At 33.9% G+C, this 20,148-nt stretch overlaps 1 protein-coding gene across 1 annotated transcript; it reads right to left on the reverse strand.

The window, feature by feature from the left end:
- Positions 1 to 1,445: 1,445 nt before the first annotated feature.
- Positions 1,446 to 18,285, reverse strand: LOC129397416 (complement factor H-related protein 4). Its single transcript, XM_055110161.2, has 9 exons — positions 16,978 to 18,285; positions 14,551 to 14,733; positions 12,795 to 12,971; positions 12,334 to 12,516; positions 9,349 to 9,546; positions 6,906 to 7,088; positions 5,166 to 5,342; positions 4,704 to 4,886; positions 1,446 to 1,642 (listed from the first exon to the last, which is right to left on the reverse strand). Exons 1-9 carry the CDS (start codon positions 17,171 to 17,173, stop codon positions 1,446 to 1,448), a joined length of 1,677 nt encoding a protein of 558 aa, XP_054966136.2. The 5' UTR covers positions 17,174 to 18,285.
- Between the last annotated feature and the right edge of the window lie 1,863 nt (positions 18,286 to 20,148).

Consider the following 20,148-nt stretch of genomic DNA (forward strand, 5'->3'; position numbering starts at 1 on the left):
AAAGTTATTCCTAGCTTTAGTCACCAAAACATTCTCAGTCTAGCAATTAATATTTCTCATTCTGTACAGGACTAGATCATTATACAAGTTCATGCTTTTTTCTCTATAATCAGGAAAAGTGTTGGGAAAGGGAACATTGTTTTCTTCTTACCCTGCAACTTCTCACTAACCATATGCTAACTGGGGGTAAAAATCTATTAAAGTGAATAGGGATTTCAATTTGTTAACAGGGATATACAATCTTTTCAAAAACTCCTTATATACAAAGAAAAGTACAGAACAGAGAGTGAAGGCAATTAACAGGAGAAAAGACAAAAAAAAATCTGAAGCAAAACTTAATAAGAAATGCAAAAACCATATATGAAGAAACTTTCAAAATATTTGTATTAAGAAAATACAAATGTAGCCTTAAACAAATCAGAAAAAGAATTATTTCCTTAAATAGGAATTTTCAGCATCCTATTTATTTCTTTTTAAGACAGAGTCTCAGTCTGTTGCCCAGGCTGGAGTGCAGTGGCACTATCTTGGCTCAGTTCAACCTCTGCCCCACTGGTTAAAGTGATTCTCCCACCTCAGCCTCCTGAGTAGCTGGGACTACAGGTGCACGCCATCATGCCCAGCTAGTTTTTCTGTTTTTAGTAGAGACAGGGTTTCACCGTGTTGACCAGGCTGGTCTTGAACTTTTGACCTCTGATGATTCCCAGCTTGGCCTCTCAAAGTGCTGGGATTACAGGCGTGTGCCACTGCACCTGGCTTCAGCATCCTAAAGTGTCAACATGGCCCAAGTTAATATATACATTTAATGCACTTCTGGCTGTGTTCCCAATGCTCTGAAAGGGTTAGCAAAACCTCTTTTCTTTTTTCACAGGAAAATGATAATAATTCACCTTCTTTAGTACTATTTCCTTTAAATCATGATAATGATGTAATGTCAGTGTTTGGCAGGAAACACTACTTTTAATAAAAATGACCCTATTTGGTTAACTGCATCTAGAGGACCATGGCTGCAATAAGGGAATACTATAGTGTGTTTATTTTCACTTTTTTTTAATATCTAATTTTAATATCTAATTTTATGGTATTATTACTTCCCCAAATAAAATCCAAGTCATTTTGTTTCTATGTCTAGGTATACTATACAATATGCAGAAAGCCATTCAGCTGTCTGCCTTACTTACTTACTATACTTACTAATTCATTGATAAGAAGTCCAATATAAGAGTAGTTTTTATTATTTTAGTACAAGCATAAGCAATAATTTAGTTTGTTTTAATATATTTTTGAGAACATATTAAGTTGCAAATTGAAACTCTTATATTAATTTTCTTTGAAATAAAGTAGAAATTACAACAATATCAGAAGCTATCTTTGCAAGCTTTGAGACCATAAGACTGAGAAGTGGAAGAAGTGGAAGTTGGACATACATTTAGGGTACCAATGTTGCCTTATTCGCATCTGGGGTATTCCACTATCCCTTCCCGACACACTGCTTGAAATGATAGAATTGATGTATTTGCATTATATCCCAATTTACACATAAATTCAATGGTATCCCCTGTTTTTGCATAATATTTTCTGTCATTTCTTCCTTTTAACTTTATGTTATTTTTATTCATGTTTTTTTCAGTTATTATACATGGATCTGAAAGCAGAAAAAAACAATTAACAATCATAATCTTCTCTTTCATGAGCAAATAAAATGCATCCTAATGAGTAGTTTAGGATAAAATAAAATTATAAAATAATCCAAATAGTTAATAGTTATTAACTTGTGCTACATACTGACTTTAGCCTTTCACAAATATAATAAGTTCAGTTGCACTTCCCCAACGTCACAGCAGAGATCATCAGGTGAGGTGATAAACGTGAACCCTGGCAGTCTTTCTCTAGAGGCTGAACTCTTCTTCCCTAAAACATGTTGTGTCCACCCTAGTGACTTCATATCAAAAAGGATTATGCTAACATGTTCCATTGGAGTCATGGTTACTTATCCTCCTTTCCCCCATTCGACAAGCCGTGACTACAAGCACTCCAAATGTACTCACATTTTGCTAATTTAATTCTATGTTTATATTTTTCTCTTATGCCCACAATGTAGAAACAGAACTGTAGAAAGGTATAATCTTTCTAATAGTCATCTATTAAAATGAAACTATATATACATACATACATACATAAATATACCTCAGTATCTATCAGTTATCTCTCTCTCTATCACCATCATCTATCCCTGTCATCTTCATTTTCTATTTTAAAGAGAGGCAAGGATAAGCACACAGAGTAAATATGAATCCCTACATGATTATGGACAAATTACTCTATCTCACTATGCCTTCATCTGTAAAATCAGTAAGATAATGTTACTTCCACATATGGGTTTTCTTTTATAAAATTCTTTTGTAAAAAAGTTTATAATTTTTTTTAAGTTCCAGGGTACATGTGCAGGATATGCAGGTTTGTTCCATAGGTAAATGTGTGCCATGGTGGTTTGCTGTACCTATCAACCCATACCCTAGGTATTAAGCCTAATTCTTACATGATAAAAGTGTCAGTTCTTACATAGCAAGCTTTTCATTTTTGATGATATCATTCACTCACCTATCTCTTCTTTTGACTCAAGTATTCTGCATTCTAGTTTAGCCCTTATTAGCATTAGCATTTCTTTAGAAATTTCCCCAATCATATTTTAATACATCTTTCAAGTACTTACTTAAATAAATTTCTTAACATAGTACATATCACTTTTGAAATCCAAAAATTTTTAAGAGCTCTTCAATACATTCAGGGGCTGTTTACAATTCAAAAATAAATATTATTTGAACTCTAAATACTTCTCCAAACATATTTTCCAAAACTTTCTAAAGTTTCCTGCTGCCTGGGAAAGTTTTCCTCATTGCTTTAATATGCCATATGTATATGTAATCTTTTCCATAAGGTTGCCTTTTTCCCTAGAATTCTGTGCTTGAATGCTCTTTGCTTCTTTAGTTTTGAAGACTGAAAGTCTTGCTTGTATCATGGAACTGATCTTGTATCTTCAGATAATTATAATCCTTTCCTGTTCTTGATTGTGAGAAGAGGTAATGCTTTTGCTGTGAAACCCATCTTAGGAGTGTCCATCTCCTCATTCAATCAAATTTGAGACTCAGAATTTATCTCTGAAACCTAACACTTTTCTATGAAATCAAGTTTGAAGATACTTGTAAACTATTTTGATTTGAGGATACTAATTTCTTCTTCAGTCTTGCCACTTGCATAGTTTGGAGCTCAAACTTGGACATGATCATCTACAGAAGTGGATACTTAAGTAGGGGACAGTAATTAAGTTTTAGCCCATTGTAAGATCAGCCAAAATATCAGCGTCATCAGTCAATATGAAAGGTAAAAGGTAGCATAGCATCAAAATAAAGGAAATGAGTCACATCACAGAAAAGAACGGCTTGTATCATCCTTTACTTAGGAACTTGAGCACTTGAAAAACTCATGAACTTATAGTTTAAGAACTGTGATAGGAATAGGTTATCTGACATGCAAGGCCTGATGGGTATCCCAGGGCTGTACCTCATAGGCTAGTAGAAACTTGTGGCAAGTTTTCTTTTAGGTTTTCTTGTTGTTGCCATAATTATTGTGGCTTATATTTTTTTGAATTGTGTTGCTTCAAGTTCATAGTACTTGGGGGACAAAATTCTAGAAGTATACCTATATTACTGGCTTGAGGGGTTTTTAGGGTATTCATTTTGATTCTGGTATAAGGGAAGAGGAGAATAAGGTAAAAATGGAAAAGCAATGGGTTGTGGAAATGGCTGAAGTTTCGTTAATTTCTTTGTTGCTTGCTAGGAATACTGATAAAATATAAGTAAGAATAATAATCAGAGAAAGAACTTCTCAGTGTTAACCAGCTTTGCCTTCTATCAGTAAAAATTTCATGTTTTCAAGGAGGATTTAATAGTTCGTGGTTTTTTGAAACAGTGTTTTCATAACTGTTTGAAAACTCTACCTCAGTGTTAATAATGTGAAAATGATTACTGGTGTTAAGCTGAGATGCCATATTTCATATGTGCGCAATAAATGGATGTCATTCTAGAAGACTCATTGTATCCATTAACAAATTGAAGACTCTGAACATTCTTGGTTTTTTCTTTTTCTCTTTTTCTTTTCTTCTTCTTCTGTTTTATTTATTTATTTTTTATTTTTTATTTTTTTATTTTTGGAGACGGAGTCTCCCTCTGTCGCCCAGGCTGGAGGGCAATGGTGCAATCTCCGCTCACTGCAACCTCTGCCTCCCGGGTTCAGATGATTCTCCTGCCTCACCCTCCTGAGTAGCTAGGACTACAGGCATATGCCAGCATGCCTGGCTAATTTTTGTATTTTTTGTAGAGACAGGGTTCACCATGTTGGTCAGGCTGATCTCGAACTCCTGACCTCGTGATCTGCCTGCCTCGGCCTTCCAAAGTGCTGGGGCTACAGGCGTGAGCCACCACCCCAGGCCGACATTCCTGTTTTAAAAAAGAAACTTGGTCATTGTTTAGATGGAATTTTCCAAGCTTATACACTTATATATTAAGATCTGAAAGGCAAACATTCAGCAGAATAGCTGTTTGTTAACACAGTTCTAGGGTAATAACCCATAAAAATTCTAGTATAAAAAAGCAAATATCAAACTTATTACTCTGATTTTCTCAGGATCTAGAATTTTAAGAACTTACGTATGCATCTTGGTGGTTCTGACCACTCTCCATTACTACATGTTACATAATTAGAACCCTGAAGTTCATAGTAGGGCTGGCATTGGTACTCGACTCTTGACTGTGGCACATACAATTTTAGTAGAAAGGAGGTGGTACCTCCATTGCTAATAGGTGGAGGAGGCCCACACTTTTCTGAAGAATCTGAAAAAATATATATATATGTGGGGAAAAATCAACAGTTTTATTGGAAACTTTCTAAATAAAGCTTTTTATATACTCTTAACTGTATCTTATTTGATTTCTTAGGAAGACATTTGCATTTTCGATCTTGTTTTTTTTTAAAGTCTCAAGATAATTCACACTCATAGGAGGACTACATATATATACATATATGTACACACATATATGTGAACATATACATATGTAGGTGTCTATTATTTTATTTAATTCTAATAAAAAATACTTGAATAAAATACTTACTATAACATGTTGGCAAATGGGACCACCCATCTTCACCACACACTATGGAACCTGTGGTGTTTCCATAACTGATTTCATATCCATCGTAACATTCGTAGTCCAATGTGTCATGGAGCTTAAACCGCACGCCATTACTCTTGGCTCTGGAATTCTCAAAAACAGGCATATCACAAAATTCTGAAACAAAATAAAATTGAGGATTGCTTTTCTATGCCATACGATGCACAACTCAACTAAGAAAGTCCCAGTGTAGGGATAAAATTTACCCATCAGTGTGTGCTAATAAATTGAGTACTATTAAAAACAGTCTGACAATCAGTGCTTTTTGTGCTATAATAATTACAATAGTTAAATATATTTCTCTCTGTATATTCTTTCTTATCATTCAAATCCTGTGAAAATATATTAGAAACATTTGGTAAGACCTATTTTTATTTGTGAAAAATCTCATTGGCTGTTATTAAATTCTGCTACTATGATGTTACAATATATTATTTTAAAGACGATAAAATTTTGTGAATTTAAAAGTTAATGTAACCATTTATGTAGTTATGTAACGATTTACTAACAGTAAGGGTGTATATATTAGATAAAAATTATATTAATTGGATATAAGTTCTATAAAATTTATGAAGCATCCTGTCTTTTATTTCACAAGTTTTAAAGTAGATCATTTATCAAAGCTGAGTAAAATTGAAGTATACACCTTTTTATTTACACAGAGCCCGTGATAAGTATAGAAATTGAAAACAGTATTCTAGAAATGTAGGAATTCATATAACCCCCAAAACTCATGATAACATTGAGATAATCACTTTGTAAGTGTATCTTTTTTCTCACTTAGCTTAATATTTTTGAGAGTCTTCCATGTTGTATTATGTATCAAGGTTCCATATTATCTCATGACTAAAAATAGTTGAATTGTACCCTTGAAAGTGAAGTGGATTTGGGAGTATGTAAATTATACAACAGTATTTGGGTTAAAAATACATTCAGCAATTTGTCTTTAAAATTCTTTGTGAATATATAAAGAGGAAAGAAAAAAAATCAACTTTTGCCACTGAAAGATTTCCTTTGTTCATTATGCATTCTCTTTATCATACTAAGTAAAGGTCGAGCATGTTCAGAGAACTTTACATGTAAAGAATCCATTGGCAGGTAGGAGGTTTGTAAACATTCAGCCCACCCACCTACCCTTTTCCTTTACTTGTTTTCTCTGTAGTAAACAATAGGGTGGAGATAATTTTTTGATTGGATATCCTCAGTAGCATCATTGATACAAATTATTAAGGTCTGATTCTCCTGATGCTAGCAGAAATTCAGAATTAAGCACTCATTTCTCCCCCGACATGTACAACTTTTCTGAGTGTGAGCAAGGAATGCAATACAAGCAGTTGATAATTTTGAAATACAAAGAAAGGGAAAACAACGAAGTTTTTAATGGCAACTAACACATTTTGCTGTTATTCTCATGCAGCTCCCAAACTAGTCTGTACATGATAAGATTGCTTTTATGTAAAGGCAGATTGAGTTGTAAGAGATGAAATGATCATCTTCCCAAGTAGCCATTACTCTAAACATGCAAAAGTCTTAATTTGGCACAGAGTGTTGAATGGTTTTAGAAGTATTTGTATCTCTTTACTCCTAAAATTGTTTTCTATATTTTTAAGTAAAACACTATCATCTCAAAGAGAGGAACGAAGTTGACAGAAACTGAATGGGAATATGTAAATCACTTACTAATGCAAATTGGTTGTGTTGACCATCCATTTTGCAAACATGTAATTGATCCTGAAGAATTTCCATCTGCTGTTGCATATCCTGGTTTACATTTATATTGTATTTCTTTATTTAAAATATAAATAGAGGAAGATTCAGAAATGAATCCATTTTCAATTTCTATATCTGATTTTGAGCATGTTCCTAAAATAGAAAAAGTAGAGAAAAAAGTAAATATTTGTTGAGTAGTTCTTTTATAGGAGGGAACAAGTAAAAACATGGCAATATGGCAAAACAATGAAACATTTGTTAATGAGTTGAAAACAGCAAAACTGGAAGCTTCCTAGACATCCGTGTTCTTAAAGGAAACCACGAATTTCTGAAGGAAATGTTGAACACAGGGAAGGGCAAAATGAAAGCAAAGAATCCTTGAGACTGTCAACAGAGCTCTGGCAGGCCTTGAGGAATGCAGATCTAGGAGACTCTCAAGTCCCTAATGAAATTTTGGAAGACTTTCTGGCTACTTTGCAACAACCTGAGTATTTTTGGTACTATTAAGGGGTCTTAAACCTCCTTAAGTCAAATGCCATTTCCCAGGCAAAAGATACGGTACACACTGCTACCATAGGCAAGAAAGTAATTTTGTAAATCTTTTGTCTCCAAGAATTTAAAGTGGTTGTCATCTTAAGTGGGTGCTTAAACCCATATAGACGTGGTGTTTGAGAGGCATGTGGAAATGTAAGCAGAAAAAAGAAAGCAAACAAGATAGCAAAAATAAGTTCTAATATATTAGCAATGTATTTGTTCTTTATTATTAGTAATGTATGTGTTCTATACATTACTAATGGGTATATGTATAAGGTAGTAATTATTTTAGTAATGTATATGTTTTAAGATATTAGTAATGTATATGTTCTTTTCTAATTAGTAATTAGAAAACAAATGTAAATGGACTAATTTTACTATCTGAAAGAAAAATCATGTTTAAAGATGATGCATATTTATAATATAGCATTTGTCATAATCATGAGTTTTCTGATCTATTCTTGCCTACTTTCCTATTAATCTCCTCCAGCGTCTAAACTACAGTGTTCAGTTTCTATTGTAAACAGTTTTATTTTCAATACCTATAAAGTGCTTGACACACAACAATATTTATTAGGTGGATTAATGATAGAGTTGGTGCTTATGGCAGGAGAAAAAGGGACTTTTCTTTCAGGGGCCTAGGCTATTGTTGAAGACAGTTGCTCCTATAATGTTGTAGGAAGAGTCCCATTATCTTACGTCTCAATTATTCCATAATTATCATGCGGTTTCTATAATGGAATGTTTGGTAAATTGCAAGCAATACACACAAACAACTTTCAGAGTCCCCTTTACTTAAAAAGTGAAAGTCAGCTGTAACTGAAGATGAGTCTTAATTTAAAGCAACAGAGCATTAACTATAAAAATAGATATGATATAATTGTGAGAGATGTAGCAGTGACCTGTGGGCAAGCGTTATATTTATTTTTTAATTAATGCTATAATTTTATAATCTACTTAAATCAATGCATTTAGCATGATTTCAATATAAATACCGAAGCAATGTTACTTTAATCCGTAGTCTATTTATTTTGTGCTATTCATGATTTATATTTCTATTGTTACTTGACTATGAAGTGACAGAATCCACTCATTATCCAGAAATTATAAATGTATTCAGACACATTTGGAACTGAAAACTAGCTAGGCTTCTATTTAAAAATAAAAAAAGACATATATTCAGCTTGAGAGTTGATATACAAAATTTTCCAGTTAAAGGTGTAGATCTTAGACAGTTAAGGACATACTGGGGTCTCAAACAAGTGGACTAACTGCCACGAATGCATCTGGGAGGAGGAGACCATTCATCCTCTGTACATGGAACTGTGGTCTGCACATTTGAAAGACTGTAGCCAGGATATCCTCAACTTTTACAGATTGACTCTGTAAAGATATTCCTTCATATTTTGTGTTATATCCATTCTCCAAATAACTGAGAATACATTGTCCTAAAGACCATAAAATGATTAAAAGGTAAATTAGAAACATGAATTTGATCAAAATAGTATATTAAAATAATTTTTTGAATATTTAAATAAGACTGCATCAGTACACAAAAATGACGTATCACTGAAGGAAAACTAAAGCTACTACTAAATGTTTGTACAAAAAGGTCAGTATTCAATGTTACTTATCTTTAGTTTTTATGATAAAATATGTTTAAATTATATAGGTATTCTCATAAGGTTCCTATATTTATTTCTCATGTGATTTTCATGAAGGTCTCATAACAGAAAAGATCTAGTTTGGTTTTTTTGCATGAACAACTCTTCCTTTGGTACCATTTCTGTCATATAAGACAATGTAATCATTTGTTTGCTCTTCTCTCTCCATTCTTTGCAAGTTTTATGCACATATTGTTGTAAAGAGGTTTGCTTACTGAGGCATGGGACTGTTGGCGACCACCCGTCTTGTGTGCAGTGAATGTAATCCCAGTAACTTCCTGAAGGAGTCACAAAATTTTTGTCACAGTAATAGGAGTAAGATTGTCCTGTAGCTACTGGAAAGTATGGTCTACGCATATTCTCGTAATATAGATGTCCATGTTGAATTTCTGGAAACTCACAAGGTTTCATTGCTTGTAACAAAAAACAAAAATAGTATAAATAATGTTTCACTGTAACAGACAATGATATAAGAGATGACTGTTTTGATTATGTTACCTTCCACATAATGTTTTTTTTTTTCTTTCCTTTTTTTTTTTTTTTTTAGACGAAATTTCACTCTGTCTCCCAGGCTGGAGTGCAGTGGTGCAATCACTGCTCACTGTGACCTCCGTCTCCCAGGTTCAAGTGATTCTCCTGCCTCAGTCTCCTGAGTGGCCAGCACTATGGGCACACACCACCACGCCCATCTAATTTTTGTAATTTTAGTAGACACAGAGTTTTACCATATTGGTCAGGCTGGTCTCGAACTCCTGACCTCAGGTGATCCACCTGCTTTGGCTTCCCAAAGTCCTGGGATTACAGGTGTGAGCCACCACGCCTGGCTGGTTTTCTTTTAGATTTTTTTTTAAATTTTATAATTATTTTTTAAGTTCCCTGGATACATGTGTAGGATGTGAAGGTTTGTTACATAGGTAAATGTGTGCCATGGTGGTTAGCTCCACCTATCAACCCATACCCTAGGTATTAAACCCAATTCTTCCATGGTAAGCTTTTCATTTTTGATGATATCATTCACTCCTCTTCTCTCCTTTTGATGCAAGTATTCTGCACTCAAGTCTAGCCCTTATTAACATTAGTATTTCTTTAGAAATTTCCCCAGATCATATTTTAATCCATCTTTCAAGCACTTACTTAAATAAATTTCTTAACATAGTACATATCACTTTTGAAATCCAAAAATTTTTAAGATCTCTTCAATACATTCAGGGGCTGTTTACAATTCAAAAATAAATATTATTTGAGCACTACATACTTCTCCAAACATATTTTTCAAAAGTTTCTAAAGTTTCCTGCTGTTCTGGAATGTTTTCCTTATTACTTTAATATGCCATATGTATATGTAATATTTTTCATAAGGTTGCCTTTTTCCCTAGAATTCCCTGCTTGAATGCTCTTTGCTTCTTTAGATTTTAAGACTGAAAGTCTTGCTTGTATCATGGAACTGATCTTATGTCCTCAGATAATTATAATCCTTTCCTGTTCTTGATTATGAGAAGAGGTAATGATTTTGCTGTGAAATCCATCTTAGGAGTGTCCATCTCCTCAGTCAGTCAAATTTAAGACTCAGAATTTATCTCTGAAACCTAATACTTAATTGTTCCTATGAAATCATGTTCAAAGATACTTGTAAACTATTTTGATTTGAGGATACGAATTTTCCTCTGCAGTCTTGCCACTTGCATGGTTTGGAGCCCAGACTTACACATGATCATCTACAGAAGTGGATACATAAATAGGGACAATAATTAAGGTTTAACCCATCATAGGATCAGCCAAAATATCAGCATCATCAGTCAATATAAAAGGTAAAAGGTAGCATAGCATCAAAATAAAAGAAATGAGTCATATCACAGAAAAGAACTGCTTGTATCATCCTGTACTTAGGAACTTGAGCATTTGGAAAACTTGTGAGTTTACAGTTTAAGAGCTGTGACAGGAATAAGTTATCTGATATGCAAGGCCTGATGGGTATCTCAGTTCTGTACCTCATAGGCTAGTAGAAATTTGCGGCAAATTTTCTTCTAGGTTTTCTTTTTGCTGCCATCATTATTTTGGCTCATATTTTTTGAATTGTGTTGCTTCAAGTTCATAGGATTTGTGGGACAAAATTCTAAGAGTATACCTATATTACAGACTTGAGGGCTTTTTAGTGTATTCATTTTCATTCTGGGACGAGGGGAGAGGAGATGAAGGTGAAAACAGAAAGCATTGGGATTTGGAAATGGCTGAGCTTTCTGTTAATTTCTTTCTTGCTTGCTAGAAATACTGGTAAAGTGTAAGAAAAAAACAATAATCAGAGAAAGAACTTCTCAGTGTTAACTAGCTACGTGCTCTATCAGGAAGCATTTCAGGTTTTCAAGTAGGATTTTGGTTAATAGTGCATGGTTTTTATTACACTTTAAGTTCGGGGTACATGTGCAGGACATGCAGTTTTTTACATAGGAATACATGTGCCATGGTGGTTTGCTGCACCCATCAACCCATCACCTACATTAGGTGTTTCTCTTAATGCTATCCCTCCCCTAGCTCCCCATCCTGTGACAGACCCTGGTGTGTGATGTTCCCCTCCCTGAGTCCACCTGTTCTCCTTGTTCAGTTCCCACATCTGAGTGAGAACATGTGGTGCTAGGTTTTCTGTTCTTGTGATAGTTTGCTGAGAAGGATGGTTTCCAGCTTCCTCCATGTCACTTTTGACATGGACATGAACGTATCCATTTTTATGGCTGCATAGTATTCCATGGTGTACATGTGCCACATTTTCTTTATCTAGTCTATCATTTGGGTCTGGACATTTGGGTTGGTTCCACATCCGTGGTTTTTAAAACAGTGTTTTCAAAACTCTTTGAAAACTGTTTACCTAAGTATTAATAATGTGAAAATGGTTATTGATGTTAAGGTGAGATGCTATATTTCATATGTGTGCAATAAATGGATATCATTCTTGAAGACTCATTGTGTCCATTAACAAATTGAGGTCTCTGAACATTCCTGTTTTTAAAAGGAAGCTTTGTCATTGTTTACATAAAATTTTCCAAGCTTATACACTTATATATTAAGATCTGAAAGGCAAATATTCAGCAGAATAGCTGTTTGTGAACACAGTTCTAGGGTAATAACCCATAAAAATTTTAGTATAAATAAACAAGGATCAAAGTTATTACTCTAATTTTCTCAGATCCAGAATATTAAGAACTTACATATGCATCTTGGTGGTTCTGACCACTCTCCATTACTACATGTTACATATTTAGAACCCTGAAGTTCATAGTAGGACTGGCACTGGTACTCGACTCTTGACCATGGCAGATACACTTTTTGCGGGAAGGACGTGGTATCTCCATTGCTAATAGGTGGAGGAGGCCCACAGTTTTCTGAAGAATCTGAAAAAAAATACTTTACATTGGGGAAAAATCAACAGTTTTATTGGAAACTTTCTGAATAAAGCTTTTTATATCCTCTTAAGTGTATCTTATTTGATTTCTTAGGAAGACATTTGTATTTTCAACCTTTTTTTTTAAGTTTCAAGGTAATTCACACTCAAATGAGGACAACATGTATATGTACACATATGTATTCATACACATATGTGTACATATACATATGTATGTTTCTATTTGTTTAATTCTAGTAAAAAGAAATACTTGAATAAAATACTTACTATAGCATGTTGGCAAATGGGACCAGCCATCTTCACCACACACTATGGAATCTGTGGTGTTTCCATAACTGCTTTCATATCCATCATAGCATTCATAGTCCAATGTGTCATGGAGCTTAAACCACATGCCATTACTCTTGGCTCTGGAATTCTCAAAAACAGGCATATCACAAAATTCTGAAACAAAATAAAATTGAGGATTGCTTTTCTATGCCATATGATGTACAACTCGACTAAGAAAGTCCCATTGTAGGAATAAAATTTACCAATCAGTGTGTGCTAATAAATTGAGTACTATTAAAAATAGTCCGACAATCAGTGTTTTTTTTTGTGCTATAACAGTTAATTACAAGAGAAAAATACATTTCCCTATAATGATCCTTCTCATTATTCAAACCCTATGAAAAACATATTAAGACTATTTAGTCAGATCTATTTTTATTTGTGAACACCTCATTGACTGTTATTACAGTCTACCTTTATCACTATAATGTATTATTTTAAAGAAGATAAAATTTTGTGAATTTAAAAGTTAATGTACATATTTATGTACTCAGTTTACTGACAGTAAGGGTTTATAAATTGGATTAAAATTATATTCATTGGATATACATTCTATAAAAATTTTAAAGCATCCTCTTTTATTTTACAAATCTTAGATCATTTATCAAAACTGGTCAAATCAGATTGAAGTGTACAGCTTTGTCTTTTGCAGAGCCCATGATACGCATAGAAATTGAAAACAGTATTCTAGAAATGTACGAATTGATATTTTATAGCTCCCAAATCTCAGAGTAACTTTGAGATAATCACTTTCTAAGTGTAGCATTTTCTTTTTTCTCACTTAGATTAATATTTTTGAGATTCATCCATGTTCAATTACATATCAGTAGTCCTTTCCATTTCGTCTCATGGCTAAAAATAGTTGAATTGTACCCTTGAAAATGAAGTGGATTTTGCAGTATGTAAATTATATATCAATATGTGTGTTAAAAATACATCAAATGATTTATCTTTACAAATCTTGGTGAATGCCTAAAGAGGAAAGACAAAAAAGATAAACTTTTGCCACTGCAAGGTTTCCATTGTTCATTATGCAATCTCTTTATTAATAAGTAATTACAAGTTGGGAATGTTTTAGAGAACTTTAGTTGTAAGGAATCCATTGCCAAGTATGAGGTTTGTAAACATTCAGCCCACCCACTTACCCTTTTTCTTTACTTGTTTTCTCTGTACTAGACAATAAGCTGGAAATAATTTTTTGAGTTGGTTCTCCTCAGTTGCATCATTGATACAAATTATTGAAGTCTCATTTTCCTGATGCTAGCAGAAACTCAGAATTAAGCACTCATCCCTTCCCTGACATGTACATTTTTTCTGAGTGTGAGCAAGGAATACAATACAAGCAGTTGATAATTTTGAAATACAAAGAAAGGGAAAAGAACAAAGTTTTTATTGACAAGTAATCCATTGTGCTGATATTCCCATGCAGCTCCCTAACTAGTCTGTACCTGATGGGATTGCTTTTACGTAAAGGCAAATTGAATTGAGAGAGATGGAATGATCATCTTCCCAAGTAGCCATTACTCTAAAAAGGCAAAAAAGACTTAGTTTGGCACAGAATGTTAGATGATGTTAGAAGTATTTATATCTCTTTACTCCTAAAAGTGTTTTCTAATTTTTCTGTAAAACACTATCACCTCAAAGAGAGGAAAGAAGTTGACAGAAACTGAGTGGGAATATGTAAATAACTTACTAATGCAAATTGGTTGTGTTGACCATCCATTTTGCAAACATGTAATTGATCCTGAAGAATTTCCATCTGCTGTTGCATATCCTGGTTTACAATTATATTGTGTTTCTTCATTTAAAATATAAATAGAGGAAGATTCAGAAATGAATCCATTTTCAATTTCTACATCTGATTTTGAGCATGTTCCTAAAATAGAAAAAGTAGAGAAAAAAGTAAATATTTGTTGAATACTTCTTTTATAGAAGGGAACAAGTAAAAACATGGCAGTATGGTGAAACAATGAAACATCTGTTAATGAATTGAAAACAGCAAAACTGGAAGTTTCCTAGACATCCATGAATTTTGAAAGAAAATAGTGAAAACACAGGGAAGGGCAGAATAAAAGCAAAGAATCCTTGAGACTGTCAACAGAGCTCTGGCGGGCCTTAAGGAATGCAGATCTAGCAGACTCTCAAGTCCCTAATGAAATTTTGGAAGACTTTCTGGCTACTTTGCAACAACCTGAGTATTTTTGGTACTATTAAGGGGTCTTAAACCTCCTTAAGTCAAATGCCATTTCCCAGGCAAAAGATACGGTACACACTGCTACCATAGGCAAGAAAGTAATTTTGTAAATCTTTTGTCTCCAAGAATTTAAAGTGGTTGTCATCTTAAGTGGGTGCTTAAACCCATATAGACGTGGTGTTTGAGAGGCATGTGGAAATGTAAGCAGAAAAAAGAAAGCAAACAAGATAGCAAAAATAAGTTCTAATATATTAGCAATGTATTTGTTCTTTATTATTAGTAATGTATGTGTTCTATACATTACTAATGGGTATATGTATAAGGTAGTAATTATTTTAGTAATGTATATGTTTTAAGATATTAGTAATGTATATGTTCTTTTCTAATTAGTAATTAGAAAACAAATGTAAATGGACTAATTTTACTATCTGAAAGAAAAATCATGTTTAAAGATGATGCATATTTATAATATAGCATTTGTCATAATCATGAGTTTTCTGATCTATTCTTGCCTACTTTCCTATTAATCTCCTCCAGCGTCTAAACTACAGTGTTCAGTTTCTATTGTAAACAGTTTTATTTTCAATACCTATAAAGTGCTTGACACACAACAATATTTATTAGGTGGATTAATGATAGAGTTGGTGCTTATGGCAGGAGAAAAAGGGACTTTTCTTTCAGGGGCCTAGGCTATTGTTGAAGACAGTTGCTCCTATAATGTTGTAGGAAGAGTCCCATTATCTTACGTCTCAATTATTCCATAATTATCATGCGGTTTCTATAATGGAATGTTTGGTAAATTGCAAGCAATACACACAAACAACTTTCAGAGTCCCCTTTACTTAAAAAGTGAAAGTCAGCTGTAACTGAAGATGAGTCTTAATTTAAAGCAACAGAGCATTAACTATAAAAATAGATATGATATAATTGTGAGAGATGTAGCAGTGACCTGTGGGCAAGCGTTATATTTATTTTTTAATTAATGCTATAATTTTATAATCTACTTAAATCAATGCATTTAGCATGATTTCAATATAAATACCGAAGCAATGTTACTTTAATCCGTAGTCTATTTATTTTGTGCTATTCATGATTTATATTTCTATTGTTACTTGACTATGAAGTGACAGAATCCACTCATTATCCAGAAATTATAAATGTATTCAGACACATTTGGAACTGAAAACTAGCTAGGCTTCTATTTAAAAATTAAAAAAGACATATATTCAGCTTGAGAGTTGATATACAAAATTTTCCAGTTAAAGGTGTAGATCTTAGACAGTTAAGGACATACTGGGGTCTCAAACAAGTGGACTAACTGCCACGAATGCATCTGGGAGGAGGAGACCATTCATCCTCTGTACATGGAACTGTGGTCTGCACATTTGAAAGACTGTAGCCAGGATATCCTCAACTTTTACAGATTGACTCTGTAAAGATATTCCTTCATATTTTGTGTTATATCCATTCTCCAAATAACTGAGAATACATTGTCCTAAAGACCATAAAATGATTAAAAGGTAAATTAGAAACATGAATTTGATCAAAATAGTATATTAAAATAATTTTTTGAATATTTAAATAAGACTGCATCAGTACACAAAAATGACGTATCACTGAAGGAAAACTAAAGCTACTACTAAATGTTTGTACAAAAAGGTCAGTATTCAATGTTACTTATCTTTAGTTTTTATGATAAAATATGTTTAAATTATATAGGTATTCTCATAAGGTTCCTATATTTATTTCTCATGTGATTTTCATGAAGGTCTCATAACAGAAAAGATCTAGTTTGGTTTTTTTGCATGAACAACTCTTCCTTTGGTACCATTTCTGTCATATAAGACAATGTAATCATTTGTTTGCTCTTCTCTCTCCATTCTTTGCAAGTTTTATGCACATATTGTTGTAAAGAGGTTTGCTTACTGAGGCATGGGACTGTTGGCGACCACCCGTCTTGTGTGCAGTGAATGTAATCCCAGTAACTTCCTGAAGGAGTCACAAAATTTTTGTCACAGTAATAGGAGTAAGATTGTCCTGTAGCTACTGGAAAGTATGGTCTACGCATATTCTCGTAATATAGATGTCCATGTTGAATTTCTGGAAACTCACAAGGTTTCATTGCTTGTAACAAAAAACAAAAATAGTATAAATAATGTTTCACTGTAACAGACAATGATATAAGAGATGACTGTTTTGATTATGTTACCTTCCACATAATGTTTTTTTTTTTCTTTCCTTTTTTTTTTTTTTTTTAGACGAAATTTCACTCTGTCTCCCAGGCTGGAGTGCAGTGGTGCAATCACTGCTCACTGTGACCTCCGTCTCCCAGGTTCAAGTGATTCTCCTGCCTCAGTCTCCTGAGTGGCCAGCACTATGGGCACACACCACCACGCCCATCTAATTTTTGTAATTTTAGTAGACACAGAGTTTTACCATATTGGTCAGGCTGGTCTCGAACTCCTGACCTCAGGTGATCCACCTGCTTTGGCTTCCCAAAGTCCTGGGATTACAGGTGTGAGCCACCACGCCTGGCTGGTTTTCTTTTAGATTTTTTTTTAAATTTTATAATTATTTTTTAAGTTCCCTGGATACATGTGTAGGATGTGAAGGTTTGTTACATAGGTAAATGTGTGCCATGGTGGTTAGCTCCACCTATCAACCCATACCCTAGGTATTAAACCCAATTCTTCCATGGTAAGCTTTTCATTTTTGATGATATCATTCACTCCTCTTCTCTCCTTTTGATGCAAGTATTCTGCACTCAAGTCTAGCCCTTATTAACATTAGTATTTCTTTAGAAATTTCCCCAGATCATATTTTAATCCATCTTTCAAGCACTTACTTAAATAAATTTCTTAACATAGTACATATCACTTTTGAAATCCAAAAATTTTTAAGATCTCTTCAATACATTCAGGGGCTGTTTACAATTCAAAAATAAATATTATTTGAGCACTACATACTTCTCCAAACATATTTTTCAAAAGTTTCTAAAGTTTCCTGCTGTTCTGGAATGTTTTCCTTATTACTTTAATATGCCATATGTATATGTAATATTTTTCATAAGGTTGCCTTTTTCCCTAGAATTCCCTGCTTGAATGCTCTTTGCTTCTTTAGATTTTAAGACTGAAAGTCTTGCTTGTATCATGGAACTGATCTTATGTCCTCAGATAATTATAATCCTTTCCTGTTCTTGATTATGAGAAGAGGTAATGATTTTGCTGTGAAATCCATCTTAGGAGTGTCCATCTCCTCAGTCAGTCAAATTTAAGACTCAGAATTTATCTCTGAAACCTAATACTTAATTGTTCCTATGAAATCATGTTCAAAGATACTTGTAAACTATTTTGATTTGAGGATACGAATTTTCCTCTGCAGTCTTGCCACTTGCATGGTTTGGAGCCCAGACTTACACATGATCATCTACAGAAGTGGATACATAAATAGGGACAATAATTAAGGTTTAACCCATCATAGGATCAGCCAAAATATCAGCATCATCAGTCAATATAAAAGGTAAAAGGTAGCATAGCATCAAAATAAAAGAAATGAGTCATATCACAGAAAAGAACTGCTTGTATCATCCTGTACTTAGGAACTTGAGCATTTGGAAAACTTGTGAGTTTACAGTTTAAGAGCTGTGACAGGAATAAGTTATCTGATATGCAAGGCCTGATGGGTATCTCAGTTCTGTACCTCATAGGCTAGTAGAAATTTGCGGCAAATTTTCTTCTAGGTTTTCTTTTTGCTGCCATCATTATTTTGGCTCATATTTTTTGAATTGTGTTGCTTCAAGTTCATAGGATTTGTGGGACAAAATTCTAAGAGTATACCTATATTACAGACTTGAGGGCTTTTTAGTGTATTCATTTTCATTCTGGGACGAGGGGAGAGGAGATGAAGGTGAAAACAGAAAGCATTGGGATTTGGAAATGGCTGAGCTTTCTGTTAATTTCTTTCTTGCTTGCTAGAAATACTGGTAAAGTGTAAGAAAAAAACAATAATCAGAGAAAGAACTTCTCAGTGTTAACTAGCTACGTGCTCTATCAGGAAGCATTTCAGGTTTTCAAGTAGGATTTTGGTTAATAGTGCATGGTTTTTATTACACTTTAAGTTCGGGGTACATGTGCAGGACATGCAGTTTTTTACATAGGAATACATGTGCCATGGTGGTTTGCTGCACCCATCAACCCATCACCTACATTAGGTGTTTCTCTTAATGCTATCCCTCCCCTAGCTCCCCATCCTGTGACAGACCCTGGTGTGTGATGTTCCCCTCCCTGAGTCCACCTGTTCTCCTTGTTCAGTTCCCACATCTGAGTGAGAACATGTGGTGCTAGGTTTTCTGTTCTTGTGATAGTTTGCTGAGAAGGATGGTTTCCAGCTTCCTCCATGTCACTTTTGACATGGACATGAACGTATCCATTTTTATGGCTGCATAGTATTCCATGGTGTACATGTGCCACATTTTCTTTATCTAGTCTATCATTTGGGTCTGGACATTTGGGTTGGTTCCACATCCGTGGTTTTTAAAACAGTGTTTTCAAAACTCTTTGAAAACTGTTTACCTAAGTATTAATAATGTGAAAATGGTTATTGATGTTAAGGTGAGATGCTATATTTCATATGTGTGCAATAAATGGATATCATTCTTGAAGACTCATTGTGTCCATTAACAAATTGAGGTCTCTGAACATTCCTGTTTTTAAAAGGAAGCTTTGTCATTGTTTACATAAAATTTTCCAAGCTTATACACTTATATATTAAGATCTGAAAGGCAAATATTCAGCAGAATAGCTGTTTGTGAACACAGTTCTAGGGTAATAACCCATAAAAATTTTAGTATAAATAAACAAGGATCAAAGTTATTACTCTAATTTTCTCAGATCCAGAATATTAAGAACTTACATATGCATCTTGGTGGTTCTGACCACTCTCCATTACTACATGTTACATATTTAGAACCCTGAAGTTCATAGTAGGACTGGCACTGGTACTCGACTCTTGACCATGGCAGATACACTTTTTGCGGGAAGGACGTGGTATCTCCATTGCTAATAGGTGGAGGAGGCCCACAGTTTTCTGAAGAATCTG

Source organism: Pan paniscus, chromosome 1 (genome assembly GCF_029289425.2).
Source record: "Pan paniscus chromosome 1, NHGRI_mPanPan1-v2.0_pri, whole genome shotgun sequence".
Taxonomy (NCBI): domain Eukaryota; kingdom Metazoa; phylum Chordata; class Mammalia; order Primates; family Hominidae; genus Pan; species Pan paniscus.